This window comes from Lepus europaeus, chromosome 13, assembly GCF_033115175.1.
Source record: "Lepus europaeus isolate LE1 chromosome 13, mLepTim1.pri, whole genome shotgun sequence".
NCBI classification, from domain to species: domain Eukaryota; kingdom Metazoa; phylum Chordata; class Mammalia; order Lagomorpha; family Leporidae; genus Lepus; species Lepus europaeus.
In genome coordinates, this window is record NC_084839.1 from 12,830,488 (window position 1) to 12,850,799 (window position 20,312).

General features: G+C 37.4%; 1 protein-coding gene across 1 annotated transcript in view; it reads left to right on the forward strand.

Moving 5' to 3' along the window:
• DDX1 (DEAD-box helicase 1) overlaps window positions 1-20,312 on the forward strand; it is a 37,136-nt gene that overhangs the window by 12,705 nt on the left and 4,119 nt on the right. Inside the window, exons 11-20 of the mRNA XM_062208975.1 lie at window positions 1,158-1,234; window positions 1,357-1,471; window positions 2,186-2,324; window positions 6,137-6,197; window positions 8,548-8,646; window positions 9,434-9,523; window positions 10,197-10,385; window positions 11,672-11,723; window positions 13,602-13,748; window positions 17,735-17,826. Coding sequence (XP_062064959.1) covers window positions 1,158-1,234; window positions 1,357-1,471; window positions 2,186-2,324; window positions 6,137-6,197; window positions 8,548-8,646; window positions 9,434-9,523; window positions 10,197-10,385; window positions 11,672-11,723; window positions 13,602-13,748; window positions 17,735-17,826 — 1,061 coding nt within the window. The remainder of the gene's footprint in view (window positions 1-1,157; window positions 1,235-1,356; window positions 1,472-2,185; window positions 2,325-6,136; window positions 6,198-8,547; window positions 8,647-9,433; window positions 9,524-10,196; window positions 10,386-11,671; window positions 11,724-13,601; window positions 13,749-17,734; window positions 17,827-20,312) is intronic.

The following is a 20,312-nucleotide window of genomic DNA, read 5'->3' on the forward strand; positions in this document are numbered from 1 at the left end:
GCTTGGAGGTGGGTAATAGAATGTTAGCCCAGTGAGGTACTGAGGCCAGGCCATGTGGGCTGAGATAAACTTGGGTTTTTATTTTGAGTAAAATGGAAAACTATTAGGGTTTTGAGCAAAGAAATGACATCATCTGTCTTTAGTTAGTAGTATTGGAAACGGATTGGGGGAGGGAGGTTTAGATTGCTTAGGGAGGGAGCATAGAAAAAGAATGGAAGAGGTCTAAGGCCCGGATTCCTGTGATTGAAGAGAATCCAGCAGAGAATAAGGAAACAAGCCAGGAGCAGTAGAATGGAGAGAGCATCTGTTCTAAATTCCAGGTAAAAAAGGTGTTTCAAGGAAAAGAGCAATCAGATTGCATCCAATGCTGCTGATGGTAGTTTAGAGAATGAAGAATGAGAATTAATCACTAAATTTGACTCATGTACATTAATAAGCTTGACAGCTGTTTGGGTAGAACAAGAGGGATGAGGGAAACCTGATTGGGAATCAGTCTAATAGCAAATGGAATGAGAGGAAGTTGACACAGCGAAAATGGAAATCAGGGAGCTTTACTACAAAAGGAAGACAAAAAAATGGAAGGCAAATGGAGGGAGAGGTGCACTCAAAAGAGGCAGGCATGCTTGTATTTTACTTTGAGAGTATGTTTGTATTCCTTAGAATTGATTATGGAGAATAATTAAAAATATAGTTGAGAGGGGACTGGTGCTGTGACGTATCTGCTCCACTTCCAGTCCAGCTACCTGCTATGATGGCCTGGGAAAGCAGTAGAAGATAGCACAAGTGCTTGGGCCCCTGCACCCACATGGGAGACCCAGAAAAAGCTTCTGGTTCTTGGCTTCAGATCGGCCCAGCTCTGGCCATTGCGGCCATGTGGGGAGTGAACCAGCAGATAGAAGATTCTCTCTCTGTCTCTCTCTGCCTCTCTGTAACTCTGCCTTTCAAATAAATAATAAGTAAACCTTTAAAAATACATATATGTGGTGAGGAGAAGAGACGGGTTCCAAAGTGAAGGCGGAAAGTGAGGAGATTGTCTCAGGCAGAACAGTTCATCCATGACTGCAGGAGGGAAAACCTGGATGTAGGTAGGTTTGTAAATTTGATGGGGTAGCATGCAGAAGTTCTGTTCTGATTATTTAAATCTCTCTTCTTTAAAGGAAAAGATCTTGGTCTGGCATTTGAAGTACCAGCACATATGAAAAACCAAGCCCTCTTTCCTGCCTGTGTTTTGAAGGTAATTAAGATTGTAGTTAGAAAAATTTTTCTGTGAGTGTAAGCTGCTTAATCTTTATTGTTTTGTATTGGGATGTTTGCCATTGGGGAAGAATTTTAATTTTCTCATTTATTCAACGCTAGAATGCTGAACTAAAATTTAACTTCGGTGAAGAAGAATTTAAGTTTCCACCAAAAGATGGTTTTGTTGCTCTTTGCAAGGCACCGGATGCTTACACTGTCAAATCACAGCACACAGGTACTGCACTTGAGAGGGTGGGACCTCTAAAATGGGCGGTAGTGAAAACCCCAGCCAGCACAGCTTCTCATGCGTTCCCTATATTTCCCTGCTTGATTTTGTCACACATGTTTTCTTTAAACCATCAATAAAGTTGAACTTCAATCCTGGTTCATATATTCTGTTTGGTTTTAGCTTAGGCATTTAAAGCGTTCCCAGTCATAATGGTGATGGTGCCTATTACATGGAATATGTGCTTACTAGGGGCCATGGCACTATATTCAGTGCTTTACGTGGACTATTTAATCTTCACCACAGTCCTGTTAGGTAGTGCCCTTCCTTTTTACAGGCAAAGAACTGAGGAAATGGGCCTGAATTAACTTGCCTAAGGTCATGGAGCGAGTAAGTAGTAGAACGGAGTTCAAATCCGAGTCTGATGCCAGAGCTTTGTGTCTTACCCATTGTGTTGCCTGATGTGTTTGAATTACTTACTGTTTCATAGCTGTTCATCACAAAGCAAGTCACTTTTATGGATATCCTGTGTATCAGTTATAATTATTCCAAGAAGATTTAATTTAAGGAAGTCTGTTCCTGTCAGAATTCTTAAAGTGTTGTTTGTGTCCTATACTTGATAATTGTTACTTAGAATTTTGAAAATGGAATATTTGCAACCAGATTTTACCAATAATGGTTTTTTAAGGAGAGATCTGAATGTGTTCTAATCTTTTCCCCAAGGTAATGCACAGGTGGCACAAACAAAGTTTCTCCCCAATGCTCCTAAAGCTCTCATCGTTGAACCCTCTCGGGAGTTAGCTGAACAAACTTTGAATAATGTGAAGCAGTTTAAGAAATATATTGATAATCCTAAATTAAGGTAAATTTTCCTTTTGTGTTCAAATATCTACTGTTTTTAGGTTTGAAGTGCTTTAGAAAAAGGGTAAAGTGGGCCGGCGCCATGGCTCACTTGGTTAATCCTCTGCCTGTGGCGCTGGCATCCCATGTGGGCATTGGGTTCTAGTCCCGGTTGCTCCTCTTCCAGTCCAGCTCTCTGCTGTGGCCTGGGAGGGCAGTGGAGGATGGCCCAGGTGCTTGGGCCTCTGCACCCACATGGGAGACCAGGAGGAGGCGCCTGGCTCCTGGCTTCAGATCTGCGCAGCACTGGCCATGGCGGCCATTTGGGGAGTGAACCAACGGAGGGAAGACCTCTCTGTCTGTCTCACTGTATATAACTCTACCTGTCAAATAAATAAAAAATAAAAAGAGTAAGGTAGAAAAAAATGAGATAGGAATTTAGTATACATGCATAATATAGGTTTGAGTATAAATACACTGACTCTGATACATAATTACAATTCCTTTGTATATAAACCTTCATTTATTTGGTAAATGTTTGATTTTTTTAAAGAAAATAACAAGCCAATTGATAGTTTTCCTATTTCTCCTACCCGAAATGTCATGGTTAATTGAGCAATGTTGGCGTAAAGGTTCATTTTTTAAAAGGGAGCATTTCATTCAATGTTAGATTCATTCCATTGCTTCATTTGCATAGAAAATATACCACTCTATTTTTGTTTCTAGCATGTTGATAAATTTGATGAGTTTGATTCTAGACTTTCTCAGAGTGATGGCTTTCTTCATTTGGGTCCAGGCTGGTCACTGTTAGTTATGGGACTCGTTTTGCTATTGCTGGGAGACCACAAGTGAAACGATACTATGGAATTTCTAACTTAGCATCAATTTCTTTAATTTGAAGAAGGCCATATTGTATAAGTAAAGTGTTCTGTTAATTGATTCGACACTTGATTTTTGTTTTTCTTTTTGATTTTTTCTCAAAACATAACTCATGCGGCCGTAAAACTCACTATTTAATTGTCTAAGATTCTGTGGTTTATAGTATTTTCAACAAAGTTGCACAATTCTCACCACTACCCAATTCCAGAAAGTTTGTCTTTTTAAGTTCTTATTTATTTATGTAAAGGCAGACAGACGGAGAAACAAAAGAGAGAGATCTTCCATCCACTAATACCCAGAAGAGTTGTAATGGGGTCAGGTTGAAGCCAGGAATCCAAAAGTCAATCTGAGTCTCTCATATGGGTTATAGCAATCCAAGCACTTGGGCCTTCATTTGCTTCATGCCAGGGTGTGCATGAGAAGGATCCTGGACCAGGAGAGCCAGGACAGGGCTCAATCCCAGGTGCACCAGTACAGAATGTGGATATCCCAAGTGGCGTCTTTACTACTGAGCATTTAAACCACAGAGCCGAACATCTCCACTACTGAGCATTTAAACCAGAGAGCCGAACATCTCCACCCCAGGCCTCCCTTTTTAATATTGATCTCACAAATTGAACAGGTTTTTTTTTTTTTTTTTTTTTTTTTGTAAGAGTTATTTATTTGAAAGAGTTACACAGAGGGCAGGAGGGAGGGAGGAAGGCAGAGAGAGAGAGAGAATATCTTCCATCTGCTGGTTCACTCACTGCAACAGTCAGGGGTGGGCCAGGCCAAAGCCAGGAGCTTCTACCAGGTCTCCCATGGAGGTAGCAGGGGTAGCATCCTCCGCTGCTTTTCCCAGGCCATTAACAGGGAGTTGGATCAGAAGTGGAACAGCTGACAGACAAATTGGCATCTCATGCAGCAGCTTTACCCACCATGCCACAAAGCCGGCCCCTGAACAGACTTATTGAAAACTGCTTTGCTTGTAAGCATAGATTATGTTTGTGTGTGATTATCTTCTGCTAAATTTATAGTGATAAATATGTCTGATTACAAAAATGGGTAAAAGTAAAGTACAAGTATTGTTGGAGAAAGAATGATGGATTTAGAACAGTAATTTCTAAACCTAGCAACTTGGGGACCTTATTTAAAAACACAAATTTATTGTTCTCTGTCCAGGTTATAGTCAGAATTAGAATTCCGGGGAATAGTAATTAAAGCCTTTTTCTGTTTTTTAGAAGAAGAAAAACAACTCTCTCAGGCAATTCTTAGGTAGCTAATCTGCTATCTGACATTGCTGGATAAGGAAGCACAGTGCTGTGGGTAGTAATATTAGGGAATGTGCTTAGATATGGTACATTAATAGACTGGCAAGCCTTTCGTTTATTTAGTTTTACTGTTACATAGTGAAGGTGAAGGTAGGAAACCATGAGGATGATTTTTAATGAGTTGTAGAATTGTAGCACAGTATTTTAAGTAACATGTCATCTGTTTTCTTAGTAGCCAGTATTCTACCAAAAAAAGACTAATCAAATAAAATTAATAAAGGAAAAGACTTGGTAGGTACTTCCAATTGAAAGTTACCTTGCCGTCTCAGAAAGTAGTTTTGACTACCATTGATTACAAGGGATCCAGTTTCTGCACATCTTCACTAATACTTTTTACCTGTCTTTTTGAGTGTAGTAGTTATAAATGGATATGAAGTGATTTCTTACTGTGATTTTGATTTACATTTCCCTATTTAATGATGTTGAACAACTTTTCATGTGTTTGTTGACTATTTGTATATCTTCTTTGGAGAAATGTCCAAATCTTTTGTCTATTTTTCTGTTGGGTTACTGTCTTTTTATTGTTGAGTTTCAATAGTCCTTTATATCTTCTAATACATATTTTGTATACTAGGTATATGATTTGCAAGTATTTCCCCCATTCCATGCATTATCTTTTATGCTATCTTAATAATGGCCTTTGGAGGTTTTTTTTTTTTTTTTGAGGTTTATTTGATTTATTTGAAAGGCAGAGTGCAGAGTGACAGAGAGAGACAAAGAGAAAGATTTTTTACCTGTTGGTTCTCTCCTAAGATGGCTGCAATGGTCAGGGCTGGGACAGGTCAAAGCCAGGAGCTTGAGAACTCCATCTGAGTCTTCCGTGTATTTGGCAGGATCCCAGACACTCAAACCATCTTTTGCTGCTTTCCCAGGCACATTAGCAGGGAGATGGATTGGAAGCCAATCAATCAGGACTCAAACCAGCACTATAATATGGGATGCTGGCATCCCAGGAGGCAGCCTAACACTCTTAGAATTTTTCATTTTGACGAAGTCAAATTCTTTTTTTTTCTTTTTTACTATTTTTGGCATTGTAGCCAAGATAGTCATTACTTAATTCAAGCTCATGAAAATTTATTCCTATATTTGATGTGAGTTTTATAGTTTTATGTCCTACATTTAAGCCTGTAATCCATTTTCAGTTAATTTGTGAGGAAGGGGTTTCAGTGTTTTACATGTGCATGTCTGTCTGTCCTAGCACTAATTGAAATGAGGAAAATTTAAACATTCTGTGAAAAGTAAGTGTTCTTTCATTCTCCCAAGGTTCTAGTTATCCCTTCTGGAGGCAACTTTATAAAAATAGAATTTTAGGTATTTTTTCAGATATATTTTATATACATATAAGTACATTTGTCTGTAAAGGTAGTTTAAGCCAGATTTTAGAGGACCATTAATTATGCTAATATGGAAGGATGTGTGAATGAGGAGTAATATTTCAGTGTTTGAAGGGTTCACATTCTATTCAGTTACTTTACCTCATTTTAGGTATATGGCTCTGGGAATGAAATGCTTTTCTTCCAGCTTTCTGCAGACTAACTTTATTGTGGATTATTTGTCAGTCACATACTCGGCTGTAATTTCCACCTAGAAGAAGTAGATGCAGATCAAACAGTGTCAAGCATTATTGTTCTGATACTTATTTCAGGGAACTTCTGATAATTGGAGGTGTTGCAGCACGAGATCAACTCTCTGTTCTGGAAAATGGCGTAAGTTGTACTTTCAATTTGTATGGGTTGTTGTTTTAGCAAAATAGTTCTGCTTCAGAAAGGTAATTGAGGCTAATATTAGTACAGCTCAAAGGAGTATTCAGTTATGCCTTTGCTTTCCCCAGAAATATACAGTGGTGGTCACTTCCAAACTCCTCAAGCAAAATTGTAGCGTACATGCATATTTTTTCTGTTTACCCTTTGAGTACATGCTTTCCTTTTACCTTCCATGAATTAAGCATCCTTCTTTAGGGAAATAATTGAAAAAGAATAAACTAGGGTTAAGTATACAAATGCAGATAGATAGGTTGTAGAGAATGACAGAAGTTTTTTCAGTGATCCTAGGAAGAGATGAAAATAATGAAACAGGTGGCAGTGATAATAGTAAGGAGAGATGAGTTTGGGTATGTGTAAAGGGAAGTCTGAAAGACTGCTTAGGCTGCCACTGTGCAGCACAAAGGTGGACCTGTGAGATCTGTATTACTGGGGAAGTTTGGCAAATTCATAACCATGTTTCTCAATTCTGTGAAGGTGGGACTTCATAAATATTTTATATATATGTATATATGAAATGACCTTCTTATAAACTTTTATTTACTTTCCTAAATTCTTAATTTAAACCACTTAATACTGAGTCATTGTTAACTGTTATTGTCCTACCTCCAGTTTCATTGGTGCCTCTATCAAACTAAATTTTATGCTGAATGGACTTTAGATTTTACCTGTGTGGCCTATTAAGAACAAGAAATCATATTACTGACTTGTTATTACTATTTTAAGATGGGTAATATTACTTTGATAGGTTTTTATTTAGTGTGTTAATATTTTGATTTTAATGATTATAAGAGTGATTTAATAGGTTAATCCCAATCTCGGTTCCTCAAATCCAAAGCCTTTTTTCCCATGAGATACTGTTTTTCAGCTCACATTTTCCAACTACAGAGCATTAGAACTGTTTTCATGAATCCTGTCTCAAAATTTGATAACTGACTCAGGCCAATGTCAAAGTAAGGACAGTGTTTCTTAGGTTTTTTGGCAGAATTCAATTCTATTCTGCGTTTTAAGGAAACTGATACCTTCTTGTTCTGTTCTTGCTTCCATCTTAGACTCTCTACTTCGATTATCTTTCACCATCCTCTGATTTAGCCTGTGTTGTCTGATGCTGGGGCAGAACAATAAAAAAGAAAAAAATATTTGTGATTTTACACAACCATCAATACAGAGTAGAAGTTTTGAATTATCTAATTCATTGAGTGATTCTTCATAATATCTTGTTTGTGCTCATATGCAGACATCTGTATACACACTTTACACCTCTTTATAAACTGTTTTGTAAAAATGAGCAAGGCACTATGTTAAATACATTCTCATAGTAGCCCTCAGATGGTATTTTTCTCCATTTTACATATTAGGAACAGGGCTTATACTGTTAAGTGACTTACACAAGATGGAACAACACAGGCAAAACTTTACGCTGAAGCTTGTTTTAATCACTTGTGAACTCAACTGTAAGCCCTTGTGGGAGAATGTGAAATGTTCATTGTACTGGCATGGGGTTCATTATACCATGCTCTTTTGTGTATGCTTGAACTTTTTTTTAATAATAAAAGGGTGAAAAAGCTTCCTCTCATTTGTATTAGACTTTCTCATGTTTGGACTGAGCCGGGCACTCACTAGCTATATAGTCCAAGTGCTGGTGGCTTTAGTTTTGTAAACATCAGCTTCCTTATTTAAAACTAGTAATAATACTAGCATTTACTTTAGTGGTAATGAGAACTTTAAAGCACCTGTCCATTATAAGCACTCAACACATAGTATTTATTATTGTTTTCCTCAACAGTCTGATCACCATTACTATTAATTATAACTAAGTTTATTGAATACCTGGCACACTGAGCATCCGTTGCTACATATCTTTTCTCTCAATAATCACAACCACCTTGCAAAACACAAGATATTCCCCTAGTTCAAAACTAAGCAAATTAATAACAGAAAAGATTAAATAAAAATAACTACAGTTTTTACACAGTAGAGTAATGGTAGAATTGGAATTTGAATTGTTTTCATTTCAGAATTCCTATGAATCTGATTTTTGCTTGGAAAATACAAAATTTAAATACCAAGTTATATATTACAGTTAAGAATATCAAAATCAATTGCTAAAATCATCACATTAATTTTAAACCAAATCCAAGTTTAATGCAGCATTGTATAACTTTTTTATAAATTTAGAGTTGACTGTGACTAAGTATATATGTTTTTCTTACAAGTGGACAGCTATTGGTTGCTATTTTCAGGTAATTACTATAGTTCTTCAGTTTTCATTCATGCTTCTTTTGCTGTTCTTCAGGTAGATATAGTCGTAGGCACTCCAGGAAGACTAGATGATTTGGTGTCAACTGGAAAGCTGAACTTATCTCAAGTTAGATTCCTGGTCCTGGATGAAGCTGTATGTTGAAACCTGGTCATGCTTTTAAACAAGTTTGTTTATATTTTTTGAGATAAAATGTGTAAGCTGAAGAAAAAAATACAATTAGTCATAATCACAGTACCTAGACATAATCATTGTTAAGAATTTGGTATGTTTTTATCTATTCCTTGTATTTATTTAAATACTGCTTTATGTACTTTAAATCAAGCTACAAAAAATCTTAAGTGTAACCTCATAAGTATTTCATATTATTTGTAATCAACTTTAAAAACTGATGGTCTATTATATGGCTGCTTACGTAAGTGCTCTTGTCATTCAGAAATGTAGTTGGGTGTTTTTATTCCAGACAGCTATCTTCGTACATGATTTTTTTTATACACTACAAATTATTTTTTTATGTCACAGTTTGAAAATGTGGACCATAAATGTGTTTGAGGCTCTTGAAACATACCTCCAAATTCATTTTCAAGAAGAATTTAACTAGTTTCCCAGCACTGAGGGTTTTTTTAATTTTTCATGTTAAAATCATAAGCTTAAGGATATGTATTAGAAGCTATTAACTCTGGTATACATCCTGGAATGCATCAGCATGATTTTAGATTGTTTATTGTAACCTTATCATATTTTAGTAATAAGGTATTAAAGATGAATGTTTAAGTTATCTTTAAATATCCAATAGAAAATGATAATTTTGAAAATGCAGGAATATGTACATGTAAAAATAGTGTCCTCTTAAATTTAAAATTTGATTTAGAAGAGTTTTGCATACTGATTAAAAACTTGGATTTCTTTGTTTTTCATGCAGGATGGGCTTCTTTCTCAAGGTTATTCTGATTTTATAAATAGGATGCACGGTCAGATTCCTCAGATCACCTCTGATGGAAAAAGACTTCAGGTATAAAATGATTAATGTTCTTAAAATATATGTGGACTATTGTCATGTATTAATGTTTATGAACAGGATCCAAGTTTTTTGTTTTAGTGTCTTCTAATTACTGTGTAAAACGTTTTCATTGTTATTGGGCTAAACAGTACTCACAAAGGTAAAGGTCTTAAAACTGCTTTCAGAAACAGAAGGAAATTACTTAGATATTAAAATAGATTGTAAAAAATTCTTAGTTTTTTTTCCTACAGAACATTTAGAGTTTATTTTCCAGTTTATTAGTACTGTTTCTTGTTTAAAAGAAAAATAACTTTAGCTATTAAAAAATCAGTTACCTCTTTAGTAATTATTAAAATATTGCTCTTATTTTTCTCATTCTTAGGAAGTGTTTGTGAGGGAGAAAGTTTAAAAAAGAAAATTTCTGATTTTCAGTATCCTTTTTATCTAATTTGGTTTCTGTAGAACCTTCAGGAAGACATGGCATGATTTCTTTATGACAGTGAGGGAGCTGAACCTTAGATCAACCTGCCAGAAATTACACTGCTGGTTGTTGCTACATAGAGTCAGGTACTGAGCTTGTCTTTAGATTCCAGGTTAGGAATCTTAGTCCCCACCTCAGTGTTAGTGTGATATAATAATTATTGTAAAATAAAAGTTGATCTAAATTTGGGTTTTGCTGTTCTAGGTGATCGTTTGCTCTGCTACTTTACATTCTTTTGATGTAAAGAAACTGTCCGAGAAGATAATGCATTTTCCCACATGGGTTGATTTGAAAGGAGAAGACTCTGTTCCAGATACTGTGCACCATGTTGTTGTCCCAGTGAATCCCAAAACTGACAGACTCTGGGAACGGCTTGGCAAAAACCACATTAGAGTACGTGCTGTATAATGCTAGAGTGTATGTGGAATTAGGAACCCAGAAAGTAGCTCAGCCTTGGCTTTTATGGTGTTTAAAAGCACATTTTGTGCCAAAGGAAAGAGAGGTCTAGTACATTGACAGTGAGAATTTGGCCTTTAAAAGGGTATTTAGTAGGGCCTGTGCTGTGGTGCAGTGGGCCACCATCCCACATGGGCACTGGTTCAAGTCCTGCCCGGCTGCTCCATTTCCTTTTTTTTTTTTTTTTTTTTAAAGATTTATTTATTTGTTTGAAACAGTTACACAAAGAGAAGGAGAGGCAGAGAGAGAGAGAGGTCTTTCATCTGCTGGTTCACTCCCCATCCATTTGACCACAACAGCCAGAGCTGTGATGATCCGAAGCCAGGAGCCAGGAGCTTCTTCCAGGTCTCTCATGTGGGTGCAGGGGCCCAAGGACCTGGGCCATCCTCTACTGCTTTCCCAGGCCATTGCAGAGACCTGGATTGGAAGTGGAGCAGCCAGCTCTCAAACCAGCACCCATATGGGATGCCGGCGCTTCAGTCCAGGGTGCTAACCCACTGCGCCACACCGCTGGCCCAAACAGCTGCTCCATTTCCAATCCAGCTCCCTGCTAATGCATCTGGGAAATAGCGGAAGATGGCCCAAGTCCTTGGGCCCCTGCATCCACGTGCCAGACCCTGATATAGCTCCTGGCCAATGCAGCCAATTGGGTAGTGAATTATCGATAAAGATCTCTGTCTCCCTCTCTGTCTATAATGCTGCCTTTCAAATAAAATAAATTTTTAAAAAAGAAAAAGAGGGCATTGTGTAAGTGATGGACTACATCTTTTATTTTTCTCTTTGTAAAATTACATTTGTGATCAGCTTTTTAAATATATTTTTTATAAATAAGTATACATAATACATATTTTATATATAATTTATGATAGTGATCCATTTTTATTAGTATTTTAGTAGGAGCCCTCTGCTGTATCCTGTTGATATACCTTATTCTAGCAATCAATTCCTTATGGCCATTTTGTCATTTTCCCCACCTGTTATTCGATTTAACTTTGTACAATGATATAATTGTTATAAATACACAATACTTTGAAAACCACATTTGCATTCTTATGATTACATTTTAAATTGATTGCCTTAGGCCTACAGTTAATGAGGTTTTTTCTTAATATGCCCATAAACAATAAAGTGTCAGAAATGCAGTCTAAAGACAAAACAACCCTCCCTTTTCTGAATCATTAGTTAACTACTCCTCACCCTTTTTTGTCTCTTGCTTTTTATAGACTGATGAGGTACATGCAAAAGATAACACAAGACCTGGTGCTAACAGTCCCGGTAAGTTAAAAGAATGAATGTGTTGAAAGATTTTGAAGATGAATTGGTTTGTTTTGTTGAATATATGCCCTGTCTATTCTCATGAAGGACATGAGGCTAAATACAAAATTAGAACAGAAAATTTAAAACTCACAAAAATAATAAGAGAAATAGGGAGAAATCTGTTATTGTCCAACCTAGAGGAATGCTAATTGTTGAGTTTAGATGTGAGTCTCTTATCATCTAAATTACAACTTAGTTACAACTTTGTGAAAGATGCAAAAATAATCTTGGTTTCTTTTACTGATTTTTTATTGTAAAATATCCATAATATTAAGTATAAATTAGTATGCAGTTCAGCATCAACTACATTTACATTGCTGTACATCCATGAGCACCATCCATCTCTGGAACCTTCTCAATTTTCCAAACTGAAATTCTGTGTCAATTAAATATTTATCAGTTTTTAAAAATCTTGACATTAAATCCTCACTCAATGCAAAGACATCTATTCAAAGCTCATCCGTTTGTTTCAAGCACATAGTATTTTAATACCAGTGAAAATACATCAGGAAACACGTGTGGTACTTAGAGAATCTGGAAGAATGGATCTTAAGCCCACTAGGCTGCATGTCTGATATCAGGATGTCTGATGTAGATTATAGGCAAGGATCAGATTGTGTTTGCTTCATGGTTGAATTAAAAGGTTTTTTGACATATATCTAAAAGGTGAATTTTATGAATTCTTTATTAAAGAGAGTTTCTTCTATGTTAGTTTTATGTGCAACTCCAAATTTACAAGATATGTACTTAGTAATCCATATTGGAGAGGGACAGAGACACTGCTATTTGAAAATAATCTGTCATCCTACTGTTTATGAATGCATTTGTCAAATAAAATTTTTATTACTTCTTACATTTTCCATGTAAATATTTTGCTTAGTGTATACTACAAATAGAGTTGACCATTGAGACTCTTTTTTTTAAGATTTATTTATTTGAAAGAGTTACAGGAGAAGTAGAGAGAGAAGTCTTCCATCCACTGGTTCAGTCCCCACATGGCCACAGTGGCCAGAGCTGAGCCAATCCGAAGCCAGGAGCCAGGAGCTTCTTCGGGTCTCACACGGGGTGCCGAGGCCCAAGGACTTGGGCCATCTTCTACTGCTTTCCCAGGCCATAGCAGAGAGCTGGATCGGAAGTGGAGCAGCCAGGACTTGAACCTGCGCCCATGTGGGATGCCGGCATTGCAGGTCGGGCTGCTGTGCCTCAGTGCTGGCCCCGGAGACCTTAAAAATATATTGGTTGACTGAATTAATTTTAGAGGAAATATTTAAGGAGTAACAATGGTAGCACAGCTTCACACTAAAAAATAAAGTATTTTTGGAGGATAGTGATTAAGAAATTGCCAACTAGGTTTAATGTGGAAAGTTTTTATTCCATAGAGTGAAGAGTGAACTTCCTTGTATTTAGATTGATTTAGAAAGAATATAATTATTTTTGAGAGGTATTAAAATAATTGAATAAACATTTTGAGCATTTGAGGAAATTAATGCAGGGCATATTATGATTAGTTCTACAAGAGAGAAAGAGCAAAGTTTTGATGTCTATGCTTCTCTTAAATTGTGTGTTTGTGTTTCTCTGTTCCCTCATTAGGGTCTGGGTGTGGTCATTTGCATGCCCCATAAAGCAGCATAAAAAATTACAAACAAAATTAAATGAACAAATAGATTAACTTGCTCTTTTTCCCTGTCTTATTACTTCTTCTCCTTTTCTATTATACTTGTATTAAAGCAGAATTTTCTTAGGAGAGTTAAGCAGTAACTCTAACTGTAATTTGTGAGTATTTGTGACAACTTCAGATTGAAATTCTGTTAATTTTTTGTTGTGGTGGTGTTCAAGAGATGTGGTCTGAAGCTATTAAAATCCTGAAAGGGGAATATGCTGTCCGGGCAATCAAGGAGCACAAGATGGATCAAGCGATTATCTTCTGTAGAACCAAAATTGACTGTGACAACTTGGAGCAGTATTTTATGCAGCAAGGAGGAGGTAATTTTTCCTTACTTGTAGTAAATTGTGTTTATGTCCTTACTTAATAGATTATCAGTCTTATGAAGATGCTTTCTAGAATGCATGCACCGAATTTAAAGCAGCGATGGTGCGTTGTAAGTATTTGCCTATCCAGTACTCTTTCATGTGATAAGCTGTAGCAAAAGCAGAATTTTTCACATAGGTCCATTTTCATTATAGTGAACATGAATCAGCATTCTGTGACTCTTAACATCATTTGGGAGGAGTAATTGAATAACTTTAATGTTATAATTTAAAATAATTATTCTAAAATAATAAATATATTTTCTAAGCCAATAAATGGGATAAAAAGGAATGAGTGAAAAAAAAACCTCAATCTTTACAAAAGAAGAGGAAAAAATATGCAAAAAGAGGATAGTTAGAAATTACAGAATAAGATCAATGATGGAAATACATAAATATATAAACTAAATATCAGTGGACTGAAGTGAAGGCACAGATTGTTAGACTGGAAGAAATCCAGCTATATACTACTTACAAAGAACAAATCTAAGATGATGATACATAAAGATTGAAAAAAAAGAGAGTGAAAAAAAACTTATCTGTATATCGGCCATAATATTGACCAAAAGAAAGCTGGTCTAGCCATATATATATATATATATATATATTTACTTGAAAGACAGAGTTGCAGAGAGAGGGAGAGATCTTCCATCCACTGGTTCACTCCCCAAATGTCCACAACAGCCAGTGCTGGGTCAGGCTGAAGCCAGGAGCCAGGAGTTTCATCCAGGTCTCTCACATGAGTGTAGGAACCCAAGGATTTAGGCCACCTTCTGCTTTCCCAGGTGCATTAATGGGGAGCACCCTTATGGGATGCCTGTGTCATAGGCAGCAACTTAACCCCTTACATCCCAACACCAGTCCCAGTCTAGCTATATTAATAAGAGATGTAATAGAGTTTAACACTAAAAATATTTATAGAAATGGAGTCACTGTAATAAAATATTCAATCTACCATGGAAACATAATGATTCTTATGCTCCTTACAGTAGAACATCAAATGTGTAAATCAGTATGAAAAATGCCCAACACAATCAGTTATTATAGAAATGCAAAATAAAATCACAATATGTTACCACTATACATGCTAAACCAAAAACATACCAGGATATGGAGCAACTGAAGTATCTTTACATTGGTGATGTGGTGAGAATATAAATGATATAAGCATTTCATGAATTGGTGTTGCAATCTGTGTAAATTATGCATTGCTAGTTTATGGCCCAGAATTTCAACTCCTAAGTATTACCCAAATTAAGTTAAATGAAACAGATGGACAAAACATGTGTGCAAAATGGTCTTAGCACTTTTATTTATAATAGCCTAAAACTAAAATACATTCAGAGCTCATTAGTAGAATTATGAAGCAAAATATGAAATACTTATACATTGGAGTACTACTCAACAGTGAAAAGGAAGTGGACTGCTGATAAACATAACCATGATTGAATCTCAGAAATATGCTGAAGGAAAGAGTTCTTACATAAAGAATATGATGGAGTCTGATTTTAAGAAATTCTAGAAGAGCCTGAAATAATTTCTGATGAAACAAAAGTCAGACTAGTGGTTTTCCAAGGAGTTTGGGAATAGTGGCTGACTGGAAAAGCACAAGGACACTTTTTGGGTGATGCTGAAGTAGAATGTCTCGATGGGACTTTGTCAAAGCTCAGCAACATACGTTGTACATTTCCTTGTGTGCAACTTTGTCTCAAGAAAAACACTTAAGTATCCCGAACTCTAGTTGATGATACTCATACGGAACTATGTTGATGTCCACAATTTACCCCAAAATGTATCAAAAATATAAAGATGAATTGATGGAAGGATGGAGGGATGGGCAGACATATGATAAAGCAAGTACAGTAAAATGTCAATGGTAGAATCTTGGGGTGAGTGTATAGCTGTTCACTGTTCGTGTTCTTTCCATTTTGCTCTATGTTTGCAAATATATCAGGAAAATTATAATATAAAAACTTGTTAGATATACCAGGTAACAGAGAAATCCCTCTATACTAGTGGGCAAAGACTTTAAGATCTCTCTCCTATTTGCTCTGCTTCAAGGAGATATAGGATATAGAAAATTTGGACAACAATTTAAAAGTTTAAAAATTGTCATATAGAGAAAAATTACCCTGTTCATTACAATGAACATTTCAGCAACACCTTTTTACTCAAATCCTGGTAAACAGACTGATTTGGTTGTTTTAGTAACTATTTTGTAGTATTTTCTTCCTGTCCATGTTCTAAACGGAGGGAGTTAATTGTGTAGTTAGGATTACGGTTGTTCAAACGTTAATACATCCCAGTTCTTAGTGCCCTCCTTCCCTAAATATTCTAGTTACCAATGCCTAGAAATGAAGTATAACAGTTTATTTTATTTTATTTTAAGATTTATTTATTTATTTGAAAGAGTTACAGCAAGAGAGAGAGGAGAGATCTTCCATCCACTGATTCACTCCCCAAATGGGTGCAATGGGCAGGGCTGAGCCAGGCTAAAGCCAGGAACCAGGAGCTTTTTCCGGGTCTCCCACCAGAGTGCTGGGGCCCAAGTACTGGGCCATTTCTGCTGCTTTTCCTAGGCCCATTAGCCAGGAGCTGAATTGGAAGTAGAGCAGCCAGGACTCAAACTGGTGCCCATATGGGATGCTGGCGCTGCAGATGGCAGCTTAACCTGTGCCAGCCCCAAGTATACCAGTTTCTAAAGCCAAAACAATATATACTATATCTCTTGTGTTTAAAAGAGGGGAATAAAAAAATCCCTCTCACTGACTCTGACCTCTCATCTCAACCAGAGACTAGGGATGTGAATGATGCTAAACCACTCGAGTTCAGAATGCAGTAAAAGCCCAGCTGCATGGCTCTGAAAGTGCTGGTTGGTTATTAATTCACCTCTGTAATTAGTTTTTGTTAGTCATTCTGAATGAATAGCTGTTAAAGTGTATTATTTCCTTGAATTCTCTCAAGAATACTTTATTGAACTCAGTTTATAATAGAGAGTAGTGAAGTAGCATAATTATTACTCTGGGCTATCTCACAGTAGTGCCTCTAGATTCCTTTGGTTCCAGAAGGCTCTTTGCCCTTAACTGGTTAGAACTGGACTGTTACCCTACTTGGAGTTTACGTTTTAGAGTTGGCTACCCCCACACCTGCCTCTACAGTAGCGCCTCTGCAACCTTCCAATTTTCTGCTTTTCATCTGCTATGGCCAGATATGGAGTTACTTAGAATACCTTGAGGGAGCAGGTTTTTGGTATAGCAGCTAAGCCACCACTTCAGACACCTGCATCCTGTATTGAAGTGCCTGGGTTTGAGGCCCATCTTCCCTCTCCATTTTGTGCACCCTAGGAGGCAGCAGATGATGGCTCAAGTAGTTGGGTCCCTGCCAATCACGTGGAAGACTGGATTGAGTTCCTGGGTCCTGGCTTCCACCTGGCCCAGCCATAGCTTTTGCAAGTATTTAGGGATTGAACTAGTGGATGGGAGATCTCTCTTTGCTTTTCAAATAAATAAAGAAAAATTAAAAGTACCTTGAGGAGGGCAGGTTTGTGGTCATAACCTTTTAGGGACAGCACAAACTTCATGATGTTTATTTTGATTCTTCCAAGAATGATCTCTTTTGCCTACCTCTTAGTTTTTAGCGTTCTTCAGGATAGTAAGGTTTCTGGTATGCACATGTGTATTTTAGTTGGCATTATTGCTTTATCTGTTCCTCCTGCAGATGGGGAAGAATAACTTAAAATGTCCTTAAAAGCGAATCATCAGTGCTCCATGCTGTTCTTTTTAATGTGACAGAAATTGTGTCAACCATTTATGGCATGTTGGGGTATAGATTTTTGTGGGACTATAAGGTACTATTACTATAGTATGAATTTTATTGACTTTTTGAACATATTCTGAAGCAAAATGTTTTCCAGGGTTAATTGTTCAATACATTTTCACTAGGACCTGATAAAAAAGGACACCAATTCTCCTGTGTGTGTCTTCACGGTGACAGAAAGCCTCATGAGAGAAAACAAAACTTGGAGAGATTTAAGGTACTGATTTGGCCATGTCTCCTTAATGCTTAAGATGGAAGTTATATATAGTTAGTATTATTAAAGCAATTCTTGTCCTAGGAATTCTAACATATTTCCATCCTAACTGATACATCTTTACCGTGACAGGGATTGGTTGTCTTTGACCATCAAGTAGTAAATTATACGTTGTCTATCAGCACAGTACTACTTTAATAAGCATTTTCAATCTAAGAAAGTTAAATTCTTTTAGGTAGATATTTTTAGGAGAAGTTAACATTGAGTAGTGAATCCTTGTCTGTGAACCTTCTGAAGAAATAGTCTATAGTAATAGAGAACTTAATTTGTTGATTAAGACACATATCAAAATACTGTTTTGCAGAATTAATGTGTGAGTGTGTGTGTGTGTTTTTTTTTTTTTTTTTTTTTGACAGGCAGAGTTAGAGACAGAGAGAAAGGTCTTCCTTTTTTCCGTTGGCTCCCCCCCCCCAAATGGCCGCTATGGCTGATGCGCTGCAGCCAGCGTGCCACGCCGATCCAAAGCCAGGAGCCAGGTGCTTCCTCCTGGTCTCCCATGCAGGTGCAGGAGCCAAGCACCTGGGCCATCCTCCACTGCCCTCCCGGGCCACAGCAGAGAGCTGGACTGGAAGAGGAGCAACCGGGACTAGAACCCAGGGTGCTGGCGCTGCAGGCGGAGGATTAGCCTAGTGAGCCACAGTGCTGGCCCAGAATTAATATGTTTTGATATTGACTGGGGCAGACCTTTCCAGTGATGAGCTTATAGCACATTAATGGGTTACGATTCTTGGTGTAGGAGGGTGGAACTTGCACCATTAAAACTGAATGTCAATAACCTCCACTGGCAAGCATTCTCATCCATTTACCACAATGTGTTCATCCCACCTTTTAGCATAAATACCATTTTCTCTGAAATGCATGGTATGAAAAAGATTGGGAAGTGCTGGGCTTAGGAGCTTTGGATTGTGTTTACATGCTGTGCATAGCTGCTATGAATGTTAAAGCATCACCTGGCCCCCTTGGGCATGTGTGTCACTTTCTCATCTGGAGTTATACTAGGTGGAAAGTCAGCATGCCCTTCCTTCCTTCCTCCAAATCTCTAATTTTGTTGTGTCTTAGGACAGAAATGATATCCAGAAGCTAATTTGTATTTCCATGCTGAGCTCCAGGGTCCCACTCCCTGTTCACTCTGTATGATTCTGTCTGTTGTCACAAAAAGCCTCAAGGTGAAACATTTAGTATTCTGGACTGATTTTAATGCAAGAGTAAAGATAATGCTTACATTTGTGCATTTTATTCTCTCTTGAATTTCTGAATATGTTTCTAAAGATTAAGGAGTTTTAAAAAGGAAGCTAAATTTTAACAGTGGTTTAATATCTTTGATTTAGGAAAAAGGAAAGCAAGATGAACCCAATCATTACTTTATATACCTTAAATGGCATTTTATTTTTTTTCAGAAAGCTTTTATTTGATAAATATAAATTTCATAGGTACAACTTTTGGAATATAGCATTTTTCCCCCATACCTGCCCTCCCACCCCCAAATCAATTGTCCCACCTCCTACTCCCTCTCCCATCCCATTCTTCATTAAGATTCATTTTTAATTATCTTTATATATAGATGAGCAACTCTGTACTAAGTAGAGATTTCAACAGTTTGCACCCACACAGACACACAAACTATAAAGTACTGTTAGAAGACAAGTTAAGGCTGGCGCCGTGGCTTAACAGGCTAATCCTCCGCCTTGTGGCGCCGGTTAGGGCGCCGGATTCTATCCCGGTTGCCCCTCTTCCAGGCCAGCTCTCTGCCATGGCCCGGGAAGGCAGTGGAGGATGGCCCAAGTCCTTGGGCCCTGCACCCGCATGGGAGACTAGGAGAAGCACCTGGCTCCTGGCTTCGGATCAGCGTGATGAGCTGGCTGCAGCGGCCATTGGAGGGTGAACCAACGGCAAAAAGGAAGACCTTTCTCTCTCTCTCTCTCTCAGTGTCCACTCTGCCTGTCCAAAAAAAAAAAAAAAAAAAAAAAAAAGACAAGTTTTACCATTAATTCTCATAGGACATCTCATTAAGGACAGAAGTCCTACATGTGGAGGAAGTACACAGTGACTCCTGTTGTTGATTTACCAATTAACACTCTTATTTATGACATCAGTGATCACCCAAGGCTCTTGTCATGAGCTGCCAAGGCTATGGGAAGCCTTTTGAGTCCACAAACTCTGTCACTATTTAGACAGGGCCATAAGCAAAGTGGAAATTCTCTCCTCCCTTCAGAGAGAAGTAATCCTTCTTTGATGGCCCCTTCTTTCCACGGGGGTCTCACTCACAGAAATTCTTTATGTAGATCATTTTTTGCCACATGTCTTGGCTTTCCATGCCTGAAATGCTCTCATGGGCTTTTCAGCCAGATCTGAATGCCTTAAGGGCTGATTTTCCTTTAATGTCTTATTCAAGCAGATCCTAGTATAAAACTTTTAACTCATGATCCAGT